The sequence below is a fragment of the Carlito syrichta genome, unplaced genomic scaffold (genome assembly GCF_000164805.1).
Source record: "Carlito syrichta isolate Samal-C Ts95f unplaced genomic scaffold, Tarsius_syrichta-2.0.1 Scaffold309804, whole genome shotgun sequence".
NCBI classification, from domain to species: domain Eukaryota; kingdom Metazoa; phylum Chordata; class Mammalia; order Primates; family Tarsiidae; genus Carlito; species Carlito syrichta.
Window position 1 is genome coordinate 783841 of NW_007253900.1, and position 17766 is coordinate 801606.

Sequence of the window (17766 nt, forward strand, 5' to 3'; positions counted from 1 at the left end):
AATGCCCCCAGTTGTGATCACTGGACCAGTGAGGGACCACCCTAATATATAGGGTAAAAGGCTTTGAAAACTATACGATAAATAAGGTAAATTGTAATCTTTTACAAAAATGGATTCATGGAGACTCTGCAGACATCATAATTTTCATTAGCGTTCTTGTTTGGTTTTTTTTTGTTTTTTTGAGTTGGAGTCTCACTCTGTCGCCCAGACTGGAGTGCAGTGGCTGCTCCCGGCTACCGCAGCCTCGACTTGCTGGGCTCCGGTGATCCTTCCGCCTCAGCCTTCCGAGTAGCCGGAATTACAGGCACGTGATACCATGCCTGGCTAATTTTTTTTTGTTTATTGTAGAGATGAGGTCTCGCCTGCCCAGGCGAGTCACGAACCCGCGGGCTCAGGCAGTCTACTCACCTCAGCCTCCCCAAGGCACGGGATTACAGGCTGAGCCACCGAGCCTGGCTAGCGTTCTTATAACATGAACAAATTCTGTGATATGGCACCACAAAATAAAGAAATGCAGCTTTTTTACCAGGAAGGATTGAAGATTAGGATGATTAACAGCCTAAAGAACAAAGGGTTTTACAAATTAAAGCAAAACAACTGTCTTGAAGAAATGTCTGTATTTCTTGATTTTCAAAAATGACTCATAAATAATAAAGTAAAATTAAAACTCTCCACATTTGATAAGCAGGGTTAGGTCTACAAACACTGACTATGCAGGTACCCTTGTTCACTGACTATGCAGGCTCATGACAATAGTCCTGTCATTTTGGAAGGCTGAGGCTGAAGGATCGCTTGAGGCCAGGAGTTTGAGAACAGCCTGGGCAACAAAGCAAGCCCCCCATCTCTATAAAAATAAATCAAAAAATTAGCTGGGTGTGGTAGTGCACGCCTGTAGTTCCAGCTATTTAGAAGGCTGAGGAGGAAGGATCACCGGAGCCCAGCAGGTCGAGGCTGCAGTGGCTGGCAGTGGCCACTGCACTCCAATCTGGGCGACAGAGTGAGGCTCCCACTCAAAAAAAAAAAAAAAAAAAATTGTTCAAGGTCTGCTTATGAGTGAGAAGCACTCTTTGTTTAAGTGGATTATTTCAAAACTTTTACATCCCTCTTCATATTCAAATAGTGTTATGTCAAAAATAGTGAATTGGAAGATCAAGACTGGGTTTGCCAGGGTATAGATTGTGTTGTTTGCAATATCTGCAAATCAAAAGAAAACAGTTAAACCAGGAGGGGTGAGATCCCATTAGAAGCCCAGGCTTCACCTGCGTGCAGCCTACTTACGTGGTTAACTCTCACTTGTACCCCACATCTCTATGATTAAAAAAAGAAAAACAGTTTAAGTTTGTATGATTTTCTTGAAAAGCTATCATAGCACAAATATTTGAGAGGTTTTTTTAAAGACTGCATTACAGCATAAATTATATAATATGTATTGACCTTCAGCTTCTAGAAGAAATTATTTATCTGATGGAATCTTTTCCCTTGCCACATTTTAAAAAATAGGTGAAACTTTTACTTACTTTGGATTAGTAGAAATATTTGTTCTTTTGACCCTAATTGTTGTATATTGGTTTTGTATTAAAAAACAGACACCGAGGAGGAAGACGATACTTCTGGGTCACAGCCAAAAGGGCTTCCGAAGACAGACCTCTATCACCTACAGAAGGTCGGTCACTTTCTTTTCCCTTCCTCTGCATCCCGTGACACTCCCTTTTTTCACTTCTTGCTCTAGATTAGCTCTGCCCGGATGTTTGTTTTTATTTCTAAGCCACCAGGAACAAAGCAGACTCTGTAACTCACTTAAAATTTGAACATCCTGTTTATCCCACTGCCATCCTCACTCTACATGCACACATTCTGGAATCTGATAACTAACATAGGTGGAAACTATTCCTGTAGGCAGAGAGAGAGAGAATTAACTAGCAGTGAGGGGGGAAAGAACCATGGTTGCAAAACAGAATCTGACTATTTATCTGATTCGTTTATTTTTCCCTGTTGGATCCAACTGAGAGAATTCAAGAGCCTGACCCCCTTTTGGTTACTTCTTGATGTTTTCAAAAGCACATGTGCAGCACAGAGCAAAAATTGAGCCACAGTATGTTCGATGTTTATTTGTTCAGATAGTTCTAGCTTTAGGAACTTTGTTTTCAAAGTAAATAACCTTTTTTGTACTGTGATACCAAATTATGATAAATGTGGAGTCAAATTGCAGTCGAAGTGAAATAAAACACATGGAATCTATTCTGTTAGTATGTTGCAAAGTCCATACTAACAAAATGTGAAGGTTTTACTCCTTGTAAGTCCTTCTCTGAAATGAATTAATAGATTGTGAATAGTGAGCGTTCTGCCATATAACTTAGTACTGAAGTGAACTGCCTTTTTCCTCTTTCTCTGAAAATTTACTTGATACATGTTATAAAGCAAAGCATCTTGGTGGAGAGATGCTTGCCAGACCTTAAAAGTGAAAAGTAAAGGAAACTCATTTTGATTTGGTTCTTTCTCTGACATCCTGTCTTGTGGGATTGTATCAGCTGCCTCTGCCTTAGCAACAGAGCTCCCTCTAAAGCGTTTTCTGTCTCCAGTCACCAGGAAAGTTCTGTTCTTTTATCTATAGTCCTTACTGGAAATGAAGGAGTTAAGAAGAACAAGTAAGAAACAAACCAAGTTTGAAGTACTCAGAGAAAAAGTTGTGAACTTCATTGACTGTCTAGTGAGGTGAGTCTGTTGCTCTCAAGCACTAAAAATCATGCCCTTTTTTCCAAATAACACTGGTATAATAGCCGTCCATAGTCAATCCAGGACATTTATGGTTTTGGGGCCTCTCCATTCAGCTTAGATTTGTAATTTGTATTCCTTTTCCATCCTTATGAAGATATCTAATCAAATGGACTTAGTTCGTTCTTTTACTCTCAGTTCAAGAACACAGGTTTAAATCTGATCTAGTTCTTTAGGCCAGGTGGGAAGAGATGAGGAGACAGAAAGTGAGTACTTTTCCCCTTTCTAATAACAGAATGTTTGCATCACGCTTTGTCTTTGGTAGGAGTAAATGCTGGATCTGGGGCAAACCCAGAAAACAGAGCAGACTAGCCATGCTCTGGTGCCACTCATTATCAGCACTAGATTCATGTTGGGACATCTGCTTAGTAAATTTAGAGGTCCACCAGGCCAGCCTGTATTTTAAAATGACTCCTTTTTGGGAAATTTGGATAATTCTGATTCATGCTTTTCCAGAAGCCAGCTTTATGGAGCTGTGTAAAATTGCCCACATAAGCTCCTTTTAGGAAGTTGGGACACAGCACCAAAAAAAGTGAGAAGTGTGCAAAAAAAAGATTTAGTAATTAAAAGTAGAAAACACTTGTTATTGTTTATTCTAACTTTTAATGGTAGTTTAAACCCAGCAGCTGGCTAGGCATTGAATAGGAAAAAAAAAAATCCGCTCAGTTACTGAAGAGAAAGAATGATTTTCTGATAAAAATTACATCTTTTCTGAAAGTGTAAGTTATTTTCCAGAACAATGTGGGGGCAGAGTTATTGTTCCTTGTTATTGGGGAGAAATTACTAATGCCATGAAAGAAGTCCAAAATAATCAATCTAGTATGACAAAAAGTAGGTTAAAGAGAGAAGTGCGTCATAACAAAGTGAAGCACTGACCTACTGGTCAAAAATTACATCTTAGAAATCACAGAGTTAGCGTTACCCTAGTGGGTTTTCCTGTTCTTACACCTCACACTTCTGACTCTTCACTTCTACCAGATAGTGAACAACTGTAGTCACTAAAAACAGTTTTTGCAGTGTCGTTTGCCATCATTTATAGGGCAAATGTCAAGTTCCTGAGTTTCTACAAATTCCAAATTGTAGACTCTGAAGCCACATCAGCCATTCCCTCTTCTTTGACCTAATGTTTGACTTTTGACCTTTCGGAGCAGTTCTTGAAATAATGCTGAGCATGACTGAAATACGTTATTATAAAATCACAAAATCTTCCACATTAGGATTTACTGTCTGTACCAAGATTGTCTACCCCAGGAGGGAAGAGATTAGGATTGTAGCATGTTAGAGCTAACAGGGACCTGAGGAGTCAGTTATGTGGCAGCTAAAACCCAGAGAGGCTGTGACTCGTGCAAGGTCACACAGTACCAGTCTCCTAACATGGGTCAAAAGGTCCTATTTCTCCACACTGCCCCCAAGGGCCACATCACCAGTGTTCAGACAGAGCTTGGAGTTCTCAAGAAAGGATGTCCTTTAAAGATAAATAAAAGCAGTAGGTTTTGGAAGATGGGCTTACAGTAGGCCACGAGCAGCTCTTGGCAAAGATACTGACAGGCAAGAATAAGTGGCCAAATCTTGAGAGCTAAGAATAAATTGCCACTTTCTAAGATACTGTTTTCACCAAAATCAAGCTTCAACTTTGTAGCCCCTGTTGATACTAATCCTACCAGTTCTCTCAAAACCACCTCTCAGGGAAGGCCTGTCATTGATTTGTAAGTGCTGATCTGAATCCAAAATGAGCATAACACATTGCTTGCTCTCCTGCCAGACCCATTGCTTATTTCTTCTCACAGCAGATACGTTGCAGAAGCACATTTCTGTGCCAGTCTCCAAGTCTACAGTCAGAATGAATTTCTAATGTATGATGTTGTTTTGTCACTGTTGTTCAACTAATGTGGCCTGGAGAAACAAAATAAAAGCAGATATTTTAATTTGCTCTGATGGAGGTTCCCTAAGGATATCCAAAAGACCTGTGAACTGTCTGAATTTCAAAACATTAAATGTAAAGATGTTACAACAGCAGAAGAGTACAAATGCAAGGCAGTAGTTTGAGTTTCTGAAAGTGACTCTGTCTGGTTGCCTTGTTAGATTTCCAGTCCTTACTCTATAGCAGGGGACTTGAACAAGATCTTTTAATGAACGCCAAGTATAAAGGCTGAGATCTAACTGTATGTGGTTTGTGTAGGAAATGTTTATGGTCAGAAGTTACAGATTGGTAGCCAGCCTTCCAGGGAGACAGTCAACATCAAAGAAAACCTTTTCTGAAGCTACAGCTAACTCAGCTCATTCTTGAGTAATTAAGATGTCAGCAGAATTTGAAGTACAAAAATGCTGGTTCCTGGTCAAGTCAAAACCATACTCTCTTGGCAAGTAGGTTTTGTTCTGAAGGAGCAGCACCTAGAAGTGGAATGAGCAGAGGGGTCAGGAGCGCTTGGGACAGGGGAGGAGGGAAGTGTCAGGGAGTGATGTGTGTCCTTTTCACTTCGTCTCTTCTTCAAGCCCTGTCCACACCAGGTCAGAGCAGGTACTGGGGATGTCTGGGTCTCCTCTCCAAACGGAGGAGAGAAAGTCAGGACACCCGGAAGAAGAGGAATAATGCCCCCAGTGGCTGGGCTGAAGTAACTTTTGCTCTGCCTGCGCTGGTGGGAAAAGGAGCTGACACAATCTGTCATATGGCCAAAATACTTTAAACACAGGACTGGATTAAGCTCCAGAAATCTGCTTTATGAAGGCATGTATACGTTAATCCAGTTAGCGACTTACTACTCTGTCTTTAGACTGTGTCTGCCAAAGCTTCTCCGTTACAATTTACTACCCTCCAGGCCACCCAAGACCCTGTTACTGTCATGGCACAGCCCAGTTTGCTCTGTTTTTTTAAGTTCGGCTTTCATCACAGTTGTTTTGTCCTCTAGCACATGTGCAGAAAAGGAGAGAGTGGAATCCTAAGTTATGGTAGATTACTTTTATCCTTAAAACTTTATTGATGAATAATTTGTTTTTCAATACTCTGTAACTAAAATTTAGCTTTTTCTTCCTTCTAAAGTAAAAAGTAATTCTGATATATAAAAAACTTGAGGTGTCATTTCCATGAACGATATCAACTAAAACATTTTCAGTGATCCAAGAATTTCCTTAATTTTCAATTCCAGGCCTGAGGCCTGTGTTTAACACTGTCACGAGTTAAATGCTTGCTGTGGTAGAGAATGTGGATATCTCAGCTTTCCAAATAGCTTACTTGAAGAAATTCATTAAGGCTTTTAGAAATTCTACTTTAGGAAGCCTGAGGCGGAAGAATCGCCGGAGCCCAGCAGGTCGAGGCTGCGGTGGCCGGGAGCGGCCACTCACTCCAGTCTGGGCGACAGAGTGAGACTCCAACTCAAAAAAAAAAAAAAAAGAAATTCTACTTTAAAGATTTAGGGAGGGGGGAGATTTTTGAGCAGAAATGTAATATATGTATATTTGTTCCAGAAGTTTTAACTCAGAACTGAAATGTGTAATTTCTTCTAAAGAGTCTAAAGATTGTCTTAAAAAATATTATCTGGAAGAAGTACAACTCTGAGTGAAACCGTACTAGATTGGATATTTGGGTTTCGTTTCATTTGTTTGTTTTTGGTCGTTTTTGATTTTCCTTTAGTAAATTGTTCAGTCCTCCACAGAAGGATATGAAAAATGTTATGTTGAAAATACACCTGTGCTGATCTAAACACTCCACCTGCCTTGGGCTGTTTCAGAGAATACCTGCTGCCTCCTGAGACGCAGCCTCTGCATGAGGTGGTGTACTTCAGTGCCGCCCATACCCTGCGGGAGCACTTGAATGCTGCCCCACGAATGGCCCTCCACACTGCACTCAACAACCCCTATTATTATCTGAAGGTAGGAAGCAGTTCGGTTCTCTGACCAGTTAGCTCAGGCTCTGGGCTTCATTCTCACAAAAATTTTGTCCATTTGCATTTCTGTTTTAATGAGCAGAGAGTTGACAGCTCAGGGCTGTGCCTCTCATATGCGTATTTTAAAATTCTTTAGACTTTAGAGGGAGTTTTTAACCCTGTAAGCATACCAATCAGTAGTCAACTGATGCTACCCATTTTTGACCATTTGTAAACTGCCCTTCATGTGACAAAACAGATCATAGACATTAAGAGTATAATGATCATAGACTAAAGAGTATAATGGCCAGGTGCAGTGGCTCACACCTATAATTCCAGCACATTGGAAGGCTGAAGTGAGAGAATTGTCTTCGTCCGGGTTCAAGACCAGCCCGGGCAACTTGGTGAGACTTCAACTCTACAATAAATCAAAAAATCAGCCGAGCACAGTGGCTCATGCCTGTAGTTCCAGCTACTTGGAAGGCTGAAGTGGAAGGATCACCTAAACCCAGCAGGTAGAGCATGCAGTGGCCATGAGCGTGCCACTGCACTCCAGCCTGGGCAGCAAAGTGAGATTCCAACTCAGAAAAAAAAAAAAGACTAAAGAGTGTAATGCTGTTTACTCTTGTGAAAATAAAGGAAGTGTTTCCTATAGACATAACAGCACATAGGGGTCAAACAATATGGCCTAATGAAATTACTTCAACGAAGAACCGAGTATCACATGTTCTAACTCATAAGCAGACCTTGAATAATTATCATAATACTGTAAGAGAACGATTAGCAGTAGTGGGGAAACTGCTGGGAGGGGGATAGGGAAGCGGGATTGGCAGTAGTGGGAATCTGTCTGGGGAAGGGGGCACACCTCATCAACAAGGGTACTTGCACAATGAACATTTGTATACCTATCTCTGAATTGTACCCCACATCTTTAAAATTAAAAAAAAATTAAGAGGCAAAAAAAGAAATTACTTCAAAATCCAAGTGGTTGTCTTTAGTGGAAAAAACAAACACTTTGGGATTTCATCTTAGATTTTTATTTTTTTTATTTTTTGAGTGGGAGTCTTACTCTGTCGCCCAGGCTGGAGTGTAGTGGCATGCTCTCGGACACCACTGCCTCGACCTGTTGGGCTCAGGCCATCCTGCCGCCTCAGCCTTCCAAGTAGCTGGAACCACAGGCACACACCACCGTGCCCGGCTAATTTTTGATTTATTGTGGTGATGAGGTCTCGTCAAGTTGCCCGGGCTGGTCTCAAACCCACAGGCTCAGGCAACCCTCTCATCTCAGCCTCCCAAAGTGCTGGAATTATAAATGTGAGCCACTGCGCCTGGCCTCATCTTGGATTTTAAACTAAAGAAAGGTTTGTTATGAGAGTATCTGCAGAGATGAATGTAGAACATGGTTGCCACCAAAACTCCTGGGCAGCAGCACATCTCAGCAGAGCCACCTACCCAAAATCCAGACACAGTTAGTACTTTCTTGAAGTTTTTTAAACAAGAGAGCTAAGACAGAAAAATGAGAGTATCTGCAGAGATGAATGTAGAACATGGTTGCCACCAAAACTCCTGGGCAGCAGCACATCTCAGCAGAGCCACCTACCCAAAATCCAGACACAGTTAGTACTTTCTTGAAGTTTTTTAAACAAGAGAGCTAAGACAGAAAAAAAAAAATTTTTTTTTTTTTTTTAGTCGCAGTCTCACTCTGTCACCCAGGCTAGAGTATAGTAGTACACTCATGGCCACTGCAGCCTTGACCTGCTGGGCTTACTCAGGTGATCTTTCCACCTCAGACTTCCAAGTAGCTGAAACCACAGGCACACACCACCATGCCTGGCTAATTTTTTGATTTGTTCTGGAGACGGTCTCACCAAGTTGCCCAGGCTGGTCTTGAACCCCTGGACTCTGGCCATCCTCTTGCCTCCGTCTCCCAAAGTGCTGGTATTACAGGCATGAGCCACCATGCCCAGCCAAAAAAATTTTTTTAAATGTTTGTAGACAGGGTCTTACCATGTTGCCCAGGCTGGTCTCGAACTCAAGCGTTCCTCTCTTGCCTTAGCCTTCCAAAGCGCTGGGATTACAGGTGTGAGCCACTACACCTGGCCACAATTTTAAAAACTAACTTATGACCAGGTAGAATGATCACTAAATATTCAGTAAGCTACATATATACAAAAGAGTTGTAAATTATCAACTCACTTAAGTATCCAGAAATCTGGCCACAAGATACTTAAAACATATGACTTCATAAGCCTCTGGAGGGCATCCCAACGTACTGGCTTTGCATTGCAGAATGGAACACAAACATGCTAAGTGTTGCAAGAGAATAATACTGCATAGGACAATATATCGGTGGTTTTCAGTGATGGTGGTAACAGGTGGTTTGAATAATTTCATGTTTAAAGAACAAAAATGTACAAAATATAAACCACATATTAAAACTCTTATGAAATCTGACTTGGCTAACAGGTCACAGAAGAAATCTGCTGCGATTTTGGCAGTCATTGGGGGGGATCTGATAATATCCAGAATGGGGTATGTCCGCGAGATTTGGTGTTTCCCAGTAAGAACCACGGAGTTAAAACAGATCGAAGAAACACTGATGATTTCTATAGGGCTTACAGTCTTTTCTCTGAAAGGTATCTTATACCCTTGCTAGTAGCATATTGGTATTTACTAATACAGTATAGTATTTGCCAGAATGCAGGTAATTACAATTGTTGAAAGTACCATTTTATTGAATATTCCCAAGTAATTCCATGTATTCTTTATGACAATCAAGTGTATTCGTGTCTCAGAAACTAATAATTTATGGCTAAAATGAAAAATAGCTTTGTCTTTTGACCCTGGGAATATTCTTCTATTGACTAAAAACTAGAGGGATTACGACCAAGGCCCAAACCTCAACAAGAACGAACATTGGAGAGTAGACTCAGCCACTAAGCAAAGGAAACCAAAAGATTCCATTGACTGGTTTTTACTGAATTTAGGCTGGGGATCCACTGATGTCTGATTTTGTTCCTAATCATTTCTACAAGGTAATCATCTTAGTTGACTGTTATTTTTTAGAACGAAGCACTGAAAAGTGAAGAAGGTTGCATTCCAAATATCGCTCCGGACATTTGCATAGCATATAAACTGCACTTAGAGTGTAGCAGGCTGATCAACCTTGTGGACTGGTCAGAGGTAGGTTGGTGGGTAAGTGTATTGAGCACTACAAGCTGCAATATTTGTCTAACCGTCCAAGACCACCTTCCTAGAATGTTAGTGCTTTGGATCTCATCTTCTATTTTAAAGCCGTGTTTTGTTTGGGAAGCATAAATCGCCATCAGAAGCCCCTTAGGAAATGGCAGTTCAGCAGTCTCCACTCCCCATCCCCTGCTCTCTGGCCCTTCATTCCTCCACCGAGCAATTCTGTGTTCACGCCGAGTCAAAATAAGTAAGTGATCGAACCCAATAGCTGGCATTAAGCAAGAACTAGGCAATTCGGGTCAATCCTGTTATTTCACAAAGGATATTACTAACTACATTTCCCTTTTGCATAAAAAAAAAGTAAAAGAAAAAATATTGGAATGACAACACAGCCGATTCAGCAATCAGGAAGTACAAGGAATACTTGGCAAGGCAATAGACAGCGGTGGTTATTCAAAATAAATAACTGTTCTTTCCCTCCCCAGAATAGTATTACAAAGGTCTTAGCTCTGTCGAAGGCCCTACTGATGTCTTGTCACCATTAAAAAATATGCATAGTCGGCTGCTTCCAAGAAAAGCAGGCATTTTCCTGAGCAGAGGAGACAGGGCTTTCTTTGCCTTTTAACTGAGACTAGCTTTGTTTCTTGTTTTTCTCTGCATACTTAGTTCTCTGAAACAAAATTATTCAGGAACCATTACATTATCTTTTAATATATAATTGGTTTACAGCGATAATCAGTGTCGTTTTGAGAGTCTGAAATTCAATATATTGAAAAAAGCCATGCCATCTATCAGCAGCAGCAGTGTCAGACCTGGCTTAATTACAGAACCACCAAAGGAGATGCTTGGCAACTGTAGAGATTTTTATTTGCTTCTGTCTTGTCTATTCAAAAGGCTTTTGCAACAGTTGTGACAGCTGCTGAAAAAATGGATGCAAATTCTGCAACCTCAGACAAAATGAATGAAATTATCCAGTATCCTTTTAAAACCATTTCTGCAATGCCCAAGTACACATAAAATGTTTATACTTTCTCTGAATCTACATTAGAGTTGTAAAGATGTGCTCCATACAACCTTAGTACTTGTCAGTATAAACCATACTGTGCCAAAATAACTGAAATTTCTAAATCTGTATTTTAATCTTAAATGAAACAAACCTAAAATATACAGTCTCACGTTTATATATATCAAGGTCATATTCTAAAGTTTACCAAAAACAAAACTGCCATTATTGAATTCTCTATTTTTCTAATGTACTTTGAAAAGTGGGAGCCGGGCTCGGTGGCTCAGCCTGTAATCCCGCGTCTTGGGAGGCTGAGGTGAGTGGGTTGCCTGAGCCTGCGGGTTCGAGACCCGCCTGGGCAGCGAGACCTCATCTCTACAATAAATCAAAAAATGAGCCAGGCATGGTAGCACATGCCTGAAATCCCGGCTACTCGGAAGGCTGAGGCAGAAGGATCGCCGGAGCCCAGCGGGTTGAGGCTGCGGTGGCTGGGACCGGCCTCTGCACTCCAGTCTGGGCCATGGAGTGAGACTCCAACTCAAAAAAAAGAAAAGTGGGGTGAGGAGCAATTTTCATACTGTGAAAAATTAGGTTTAGGTACGTGTATAGTACTTTTCCATTCGTGTCTTACTGACAGTAGATTCCAATTACATAAGGGTTACAGTTTAATTTAGGAGTAAACTGGGCACGGTGGCTCATGCCTGTAATCCCAGCACTTTGGGAGTCTGAGGTGAGAGGATTGCCTGAGCTTAGGGGTTCAAGACCAGCCAGGGCAACTTGGCAAGACCTCACCTCTGCAATGAGTCAAAAAATTAGCTGGCATGGCGGTGCTCGCCTGTGGCTTCAGCTACTCGGAAGGCTGAGGTAGAAGGATAACCTGAGCCACTGCACTCCAGCTTGGGCGACAGAGTGAGACTCCAACTCAAGGGAAAAAAATTTAGTATATTTTTGAACTATCGATTTTACCTTACTGAAGAATATTTTAGCATCAAAATTCTAACCACTTTTTGTCAGAAATATAGCATGGCCAATTTCCTTAGCTAAGCCTCCAGTGCTCGGTTTATTCGAGCTGTTTCTGAACTAGAACTTCTAGGGTTTATCAGACCTACCAAACAGAAGACGGACCACGTGGCAAGGCTGACCTGGGGAGGCTGCTAGGATGCGAATGCGTGAAGCTGAGGCCGCGGCATGGAGCCGAAAAGATGTGCCGTCCTAACATCTCACTAGAGACGGCTGTGGCGAGAGGAGGGGTGCGCCTTGCCCACGTGATGTGGAAAACTCTGCGAGCTGGCCCCAAGCGGGTGGCTGTCAGGACCCCACTGGAGTACGGTGGGCGACAACAGCGTCATCCTTGTCGTTAAAACACATTGTCTCTGCACCTGTCAGTCGCCACGAGTTGCGAGTAAATCATTTGCGCGTGCAGTTTGCAAGTGTGGTGTGTTCCTTTATCCCGGAGTCTCGTTTGGTGCAGTTTGTGTTCATTCCCCCTCCCCCAGTTTCCTGCACTGCCACTCCTCTGCCCTCCAGCGTGGGGCCCGGTGAGTAACACGACGCTCCTGCAGGTTCTTGGCGACGGCAGAGGGCCTAGCTGCCTCTGCCCTCCCGGTTCTTTCAGTCTTCTAGCTTAAAAATGCCGCGTGGCAGTCGACCTCAAAAACAGACTGTCGCGATGTTCTCAGGGCCGAAAAGAAGGGGGGCCCCAAGTACCAGAAATAATTGGGTCAGGCACAGCACCCAAGCCTGTAATCCCAATACTTTGGGAAGCCAAGGCAGGCAGACTGCTGGAGTCCAGGCGTTCGAGACCAGCCCCGGCAACATCGCAAAACCTTGTCTCTAATCAAAAAATTAGCGGGTGTGGTGGCACACACCCGTAGTCCCAGGTACTCGGGATACGGAGGTGAAAGCCTCACCCGAACACAGGTCACGTTTGCCATGAGCCAGGATCGTCATGATTACGCTACTGCACTGCAGCCCGGGCAACAGAGTGAGATCACACTCAAACAAAGACTCAACTACAAGTCAGAACCAGAAAGCATCTAGCCCTGGAGGCTTTTAGAAAGAGTTACCACAGTAGCGTCTTTAAGGTAGACTAAATGTCTTATTACCTTCATCTAAGATGCCAGAATTTCTTATTCACCAGAATTTGAATACTTGTCCATACGTACACAGGACTGTCAACTTGAAAGTTAGGGAATCTAGGATATGCAAGCGCAGCCACGAGGAAGAAACCATGAACCTGTGCACGCAAGGCAGAGCCCCTGTCATCCTCGGGATCCGTGGGTGAGGGCGTGGAGCAGAGCCTGTGCCAGACGCACACGACCAGACTTCTGTGGTGTGAGGCTAATAATGCCCCATGATTTGCCTTCACTGCAGTCAGCTCAGTATGTTTTCTCAACATTCTGATGTTTCTTCAGCCAAATGTGCCCAACCGTGCACTCCATTTTTTCATACTGATGGGTAAAAATCCAGGGGAAGAATGTGGAGATGACTTGAAGGATTTTGCCATCTGTTGCCTGTTTAAGGGAGGCAGTCGGCGGTGGGGAGGGCTTTCCGATCCTCCATACTGTGTGGATGAGGACACCATCGACATGTACGGAGTGGTTTCCTCCAGCTTTCCAGTTATGCAGATGAACACCGGATAAAACTGCCAGCGTGTAGAAGCCATTTATTCAAACACTCATCCAAGGTACAGAGGAACCTGCCTCACACAGACCAGCAGACCCACGTCTGTCTGGGCACGTGTTCCTTGAGTAAAATGAGCGGCCCTGCCCTGCTCTTCTTTTGCTGGGCACTTAGCTGAATGTAGGTAACCAAAAGGCATGTCATGCACTGAAGCACTTTGGTTTTCCTCACCACCTACTTAAAGATAGGTAAGAAGCCGGGCTCGGTGGCTCAGGCTGTAATCCCGCGCCTTGGGAGGCTGAGGTGAGTGGACTGCCTGAGCCTGCAGGTTCGAGACCCGCCTGGGCAACTTGGCGAGACCTCATCTCCACAATAAATCAAAAATTAGCCGGGCGTGGTAGCGCACGCCTGTAGTACCAGCTACTTGGAAGGCTGAGGCAGAAGGATCGCCGGAGCCCAGCAGGTCGAGGCTGCAGTGGCCGGGAGCATCCACCGCACTCCAGGCTGGCCGACAGAGGGAGACTCCAACTCAAAAAAAAAAATGATTAGGTAAGAGAGTAGCAGATTGGAAACTGCCCTATTTTCACAGTGAATACCCCAAAGAGCTTTAAAATTAAAACATGAAGCTCCTTTGTGGTAATCATTAATAGAGCATAAAACCCTCAGTCTATGAAATGTTGGTTCAATTCTATGTCCATCCCTTAATCCAGGAAAACTTGGACCAGAATACCTTACCAGTATTCATATTCACTAAACCTTTTAATGAAACAGTCATCTGAAAACCCTGAATCGTAGTGTGAAATTCATTTCAAGATACTCAGCATGTATCCTCTGCCAGGCACGATATTCTAGGCACTTACGATCCTTGCCTTCAGTGTATTGCAGCAGAGGGAATAGAACAATTAGATAGTATGTTACAGGAAAAAAACATCAGGGTCAAAAGAACCAGATGACAGGCTGCAACTTTAGGCGGTGTGGTTAGAGCTGGCCTCCTGGAGATGAAACTTGAGCCAAAACTCAAAAGTGGTGGAGTTCTGTGGGAGAGGGGCATTCCAGGCAGAGACTAGGGAACCCGAGGCGAGAGCAGGCAACCTACCTTAGAGGAACAGCAAGGTGACCAGGGTGGATAAGCAGAGCAAGAGAAAGCCATTAGGAAATTGAGTGCGGTGGAGCGGAGCGCAGGTAGTTTAGGGTTCTGTGGTCCATTGTAATGCTGCTTTTACTCAGGCAGGAAGGCCTATAAGTAGAAGACTTAGACCTTTACTTATTTTGAGTTGGAGTCTCACTCCATCGCCCGGGCTGGCGTGCAGTGGCAGGCCCACGGCCACCCCAGCGTTGACGTGCTGGGCTCAGGCGAGCCTTCCGCCTTAGCCTTCCAAGTAGCTGGAACTACAGGCATGAGCTACCACACCTGGCTGATTTTTAACTTATTTACTGTAGAGACGAGGTCTCACCAGGTTGCCCAGGCGGGTCTCGAACCCATGGGCTCAGGCAGTCCTCTCACCTCGGCCTTCCAAAGGGCTAGGATTACAGGCTTGAGCCACCGTGCCTGGCCAAGACTCAGACCTTTGAAGGATCACTCTGGTGGCTGCAAGAGTAGGATGAGGGGGTGAGCAGAGACAATGAGGCGAAACACCAGTCGGGACCACTGAAATAACCCAAGCAGGCTCAGACTAGGGTAACAGCAGGCGGATCACAGGATTTGAGGTGGAAGTGAGATCAGAGGACGGATGTGAAAAGTCCAAGACTGTTTCTGGCTGAAAGGAGAATGGAGTTCCCATTAAGTGACCGGGGAGGACTGGGAGGGGAAATTTAACAGCCAAAAGCAAGGAGTTTGGCTTTGGACGTAAATTTGGGGATCTCAGTTATTAAAGTGAAGATGTCACAAAGGAAGGTGACTATGATAGAGATCCTTATGATTAGATGGTATCACTGAAATGAGTACTGAAAAGAGAGACAGGGAGCCAAGGTCCGACCCAGTAGCATGCCTGTGTGTTCTAGTAAAGTTCAGGGAAATGAAGGTTGGGTCAGCATTAAAAGACTGAGCAGGAGCAGCCAGTAGAGAAGTAAAGTCAGGCAAGTGTGATGAGACCTTGCAAGCCAGCTGAAAAGGTTTCAAGGTCAAATGCTGATTGTTGAGTGTATCTAGTACTGTGGAAATCTTTGGTGATTTTCACCAAGAGTGGCGGGTAGTGAAGACAAAGCCTGATAGGCTTCTCCAATCGAATGTTCTAGCCAAGTGACCCAACACCCTGTAAGAGCCACACATTGCATGACACGATATGGGGACCTCAGGATCACCGCTCACTCTTGCATGAACAGTTTAGCCAGAAACGAAGAAAAACCGTAACCCTCACTTTGTTCACAGGAGGTTTAAAGGAATAGGAGAGATTAATGGCGCAACAAGAAAAAAGACAACAGAAAGTAGGACTCTTGACTGAATCCTACTTGTTTGGGTGACTGGGGGGCAAAGAGCTGTTTATAGGAAAACAACCAAATTGAGAGAAGTGGGAAAATCTGAAGTAACTGATGTTACATCCAAGATGCACTTTGAGTGGGGGGCAATGATACTGCGTTATATAGAACCATATTCTTAGGAGATGCATGTTTAAGTACTGTCATGCCTACAACTTTCTTTGAAACGGTTCAAATATATATTTAAGGCAAATAGAACAAAATATTAACTTCAATTTAAATGGGTCATTAGACTATTCAACCTTTGAATTTTTTCCTAATAAAACAAGTTTGTGAAAAAAAGTAAAGGATGACAAACTAGGAAGTTTAGAAAGTTCTCGAGTCTTGCGATAAAGGGAGCAGTAAAACAGAGTAATAGCTGGAAAAGGGTATTTGGCCAAAAGACTTTTCACAACATGTTTATTGTGCCTATGGAAATGACCTCATAGAACGAACAGGATGCAGGAAAGGAGAGGCTGCCGGAGCTGTGTCTCTGACGGCGCGGATCTAATGCTCCTCACCTCGGTCAAATGCAGGAGCCCCGTGTCCACAAGCAGACAGGGACAGACTATTAGGGTGCTTGAGCAGAACAGTCACTTGCCAACACCCGTGACCACACTTTTGAAGGGACAAAGTGAGGAAACCCAAATGGGTCAAAGGTGGTCATTTCCAGCCCTCGCCACTTGGATCACTGAGGCCGCACATGTTCTCCCCTCCGCCGTTCTCCCTCCGCCAACCTTCTGACGCCGTCTCTAGGGTAGAGCCCGAGGACCTTTTCTAAAAGCTCCCCAGGTGATGTGGTTGATGCGGTGTCTGTGGAAACCATTTTCTTTAGGTTCATGTAAAGCTCTTGCCATAGGCCAAAGACAGCTTTGCTGTTTTAAATCCCTAATGTTTATTTCTCTCAAATTGCCTATTTTTCCTCAGAAGTACTAAGAATTGCACCTCAGTATGTGTGCTTGTCAGAGATTTGCAGAATACATGACAGTAATGACTGTTAACATACTAAGTGCTGTAGATTTCTGCTTATTAATAAAGCAATTTCAAGGATCTTTAGAAATTCAGAACCCCTGGGGAGCTAATATAATCTTTCTACTGAAATTCTGTGTGGTTGGTATTTGGACTAATCAGCTACCGGGTCCATCCAAAATCAGTAAGTAGCCCACAAGCTAGGATTTTGGAGGCAATAATACAGAAATTTGGCCGTGGACGAAAATTTTTGATGAAAGTAGGGTGTAGAATTAAAACCTTATTACTTCCCAGCACTTTCAGTTATGTCTTATCTTGCCCTCCAAGCATAAAACGAACTCCTTTACAAGTTTGAAATCTATGTAAAAACTCACACATGCTTATTAACAAAAGAATGTTCATTCTTTTTGGCCTTACTGGTGTTAAGGATAAAACATGCTTATCCGCGCTCTACTTGCACACCTCCATATTATTACTGCTCGCTTCTTCTAAGAGTGCTATCGCTAAACCAGTGGTTCTCAGCTGAGAACTGTTTTGTCGCTTAGGGACGTCTGGCAATCTCTGGACACACTTTGGATATCACAGCTGTGGGGAGGCCGCCAGCGTAGAGGCCAGGGATAGGACTGAGCATCCTAGAACACATAGGAATAGCCCCCACAACAAAGAATGATCTGGGCCACACTGCCAGTAGTGCTGTGGTTGAGAATCTCTGCAGCAGACCACTGAAAGCAGGTAGAATTCCTGGCCTCACTGCCGCCCTGTGCCAGACCAATGTTTCTCAGACACGAACAGACACGTGAATCGCCTGGGGTTCTTGCAAAAGCCCTACGCCACTTTTGGGGCTGGGTGAATACCGTTAACCAAGTTAAAAAGAAAAAAACTCTCCCACTAATTAGG

The 17766-nt window shown here is 43.5% G+C and overlaps 1 protein-coding gene across 2 annotated transcripts in view; it reads left to right on the plus strand.

The window, feature by feature from the left end:
• Positions 1 to 12249, plus strand: part of ORC3 (origin recognition complex subunit 3) — a 77433-nt gene extending 65184 nt beyond the window's left edge. The window contains exons 15-20 of one of the 2 annotated variants that reach the window (XM_008067874.1): positions 1587 to 1663; positions 2612 to 2712; positions 6498 to 6639; positions 9699 to 9827; positions 10716 to 10795; positions 11877 to 12249. In XM_008067874.1, the coding sequence (XP_008066065.1) occupies positions 1587 to 1663; positions 2612 to 2712; positions 6498 to 6639; positions 9699 to 9827; positions 10716 to 10795; positions 11877 to 11982 (635 nt within the window). In that variant the 3' untranslated portion in view covers positions 11983 to 12249. The remainder of the gene's footprint in view (positions 1 to 1586; positions 1664 to 2611; positions 2713 to 6497; positions 6640 to 9698; positions 9828 to 10715; positions 10796 to 11876) is intronic. The other variant, XM_008067875.1, reaches the window with a different exon arrangement.
• The last annotated feature ends 5517 nt before the right edge of the window (positions 12250 to 17766 follow it).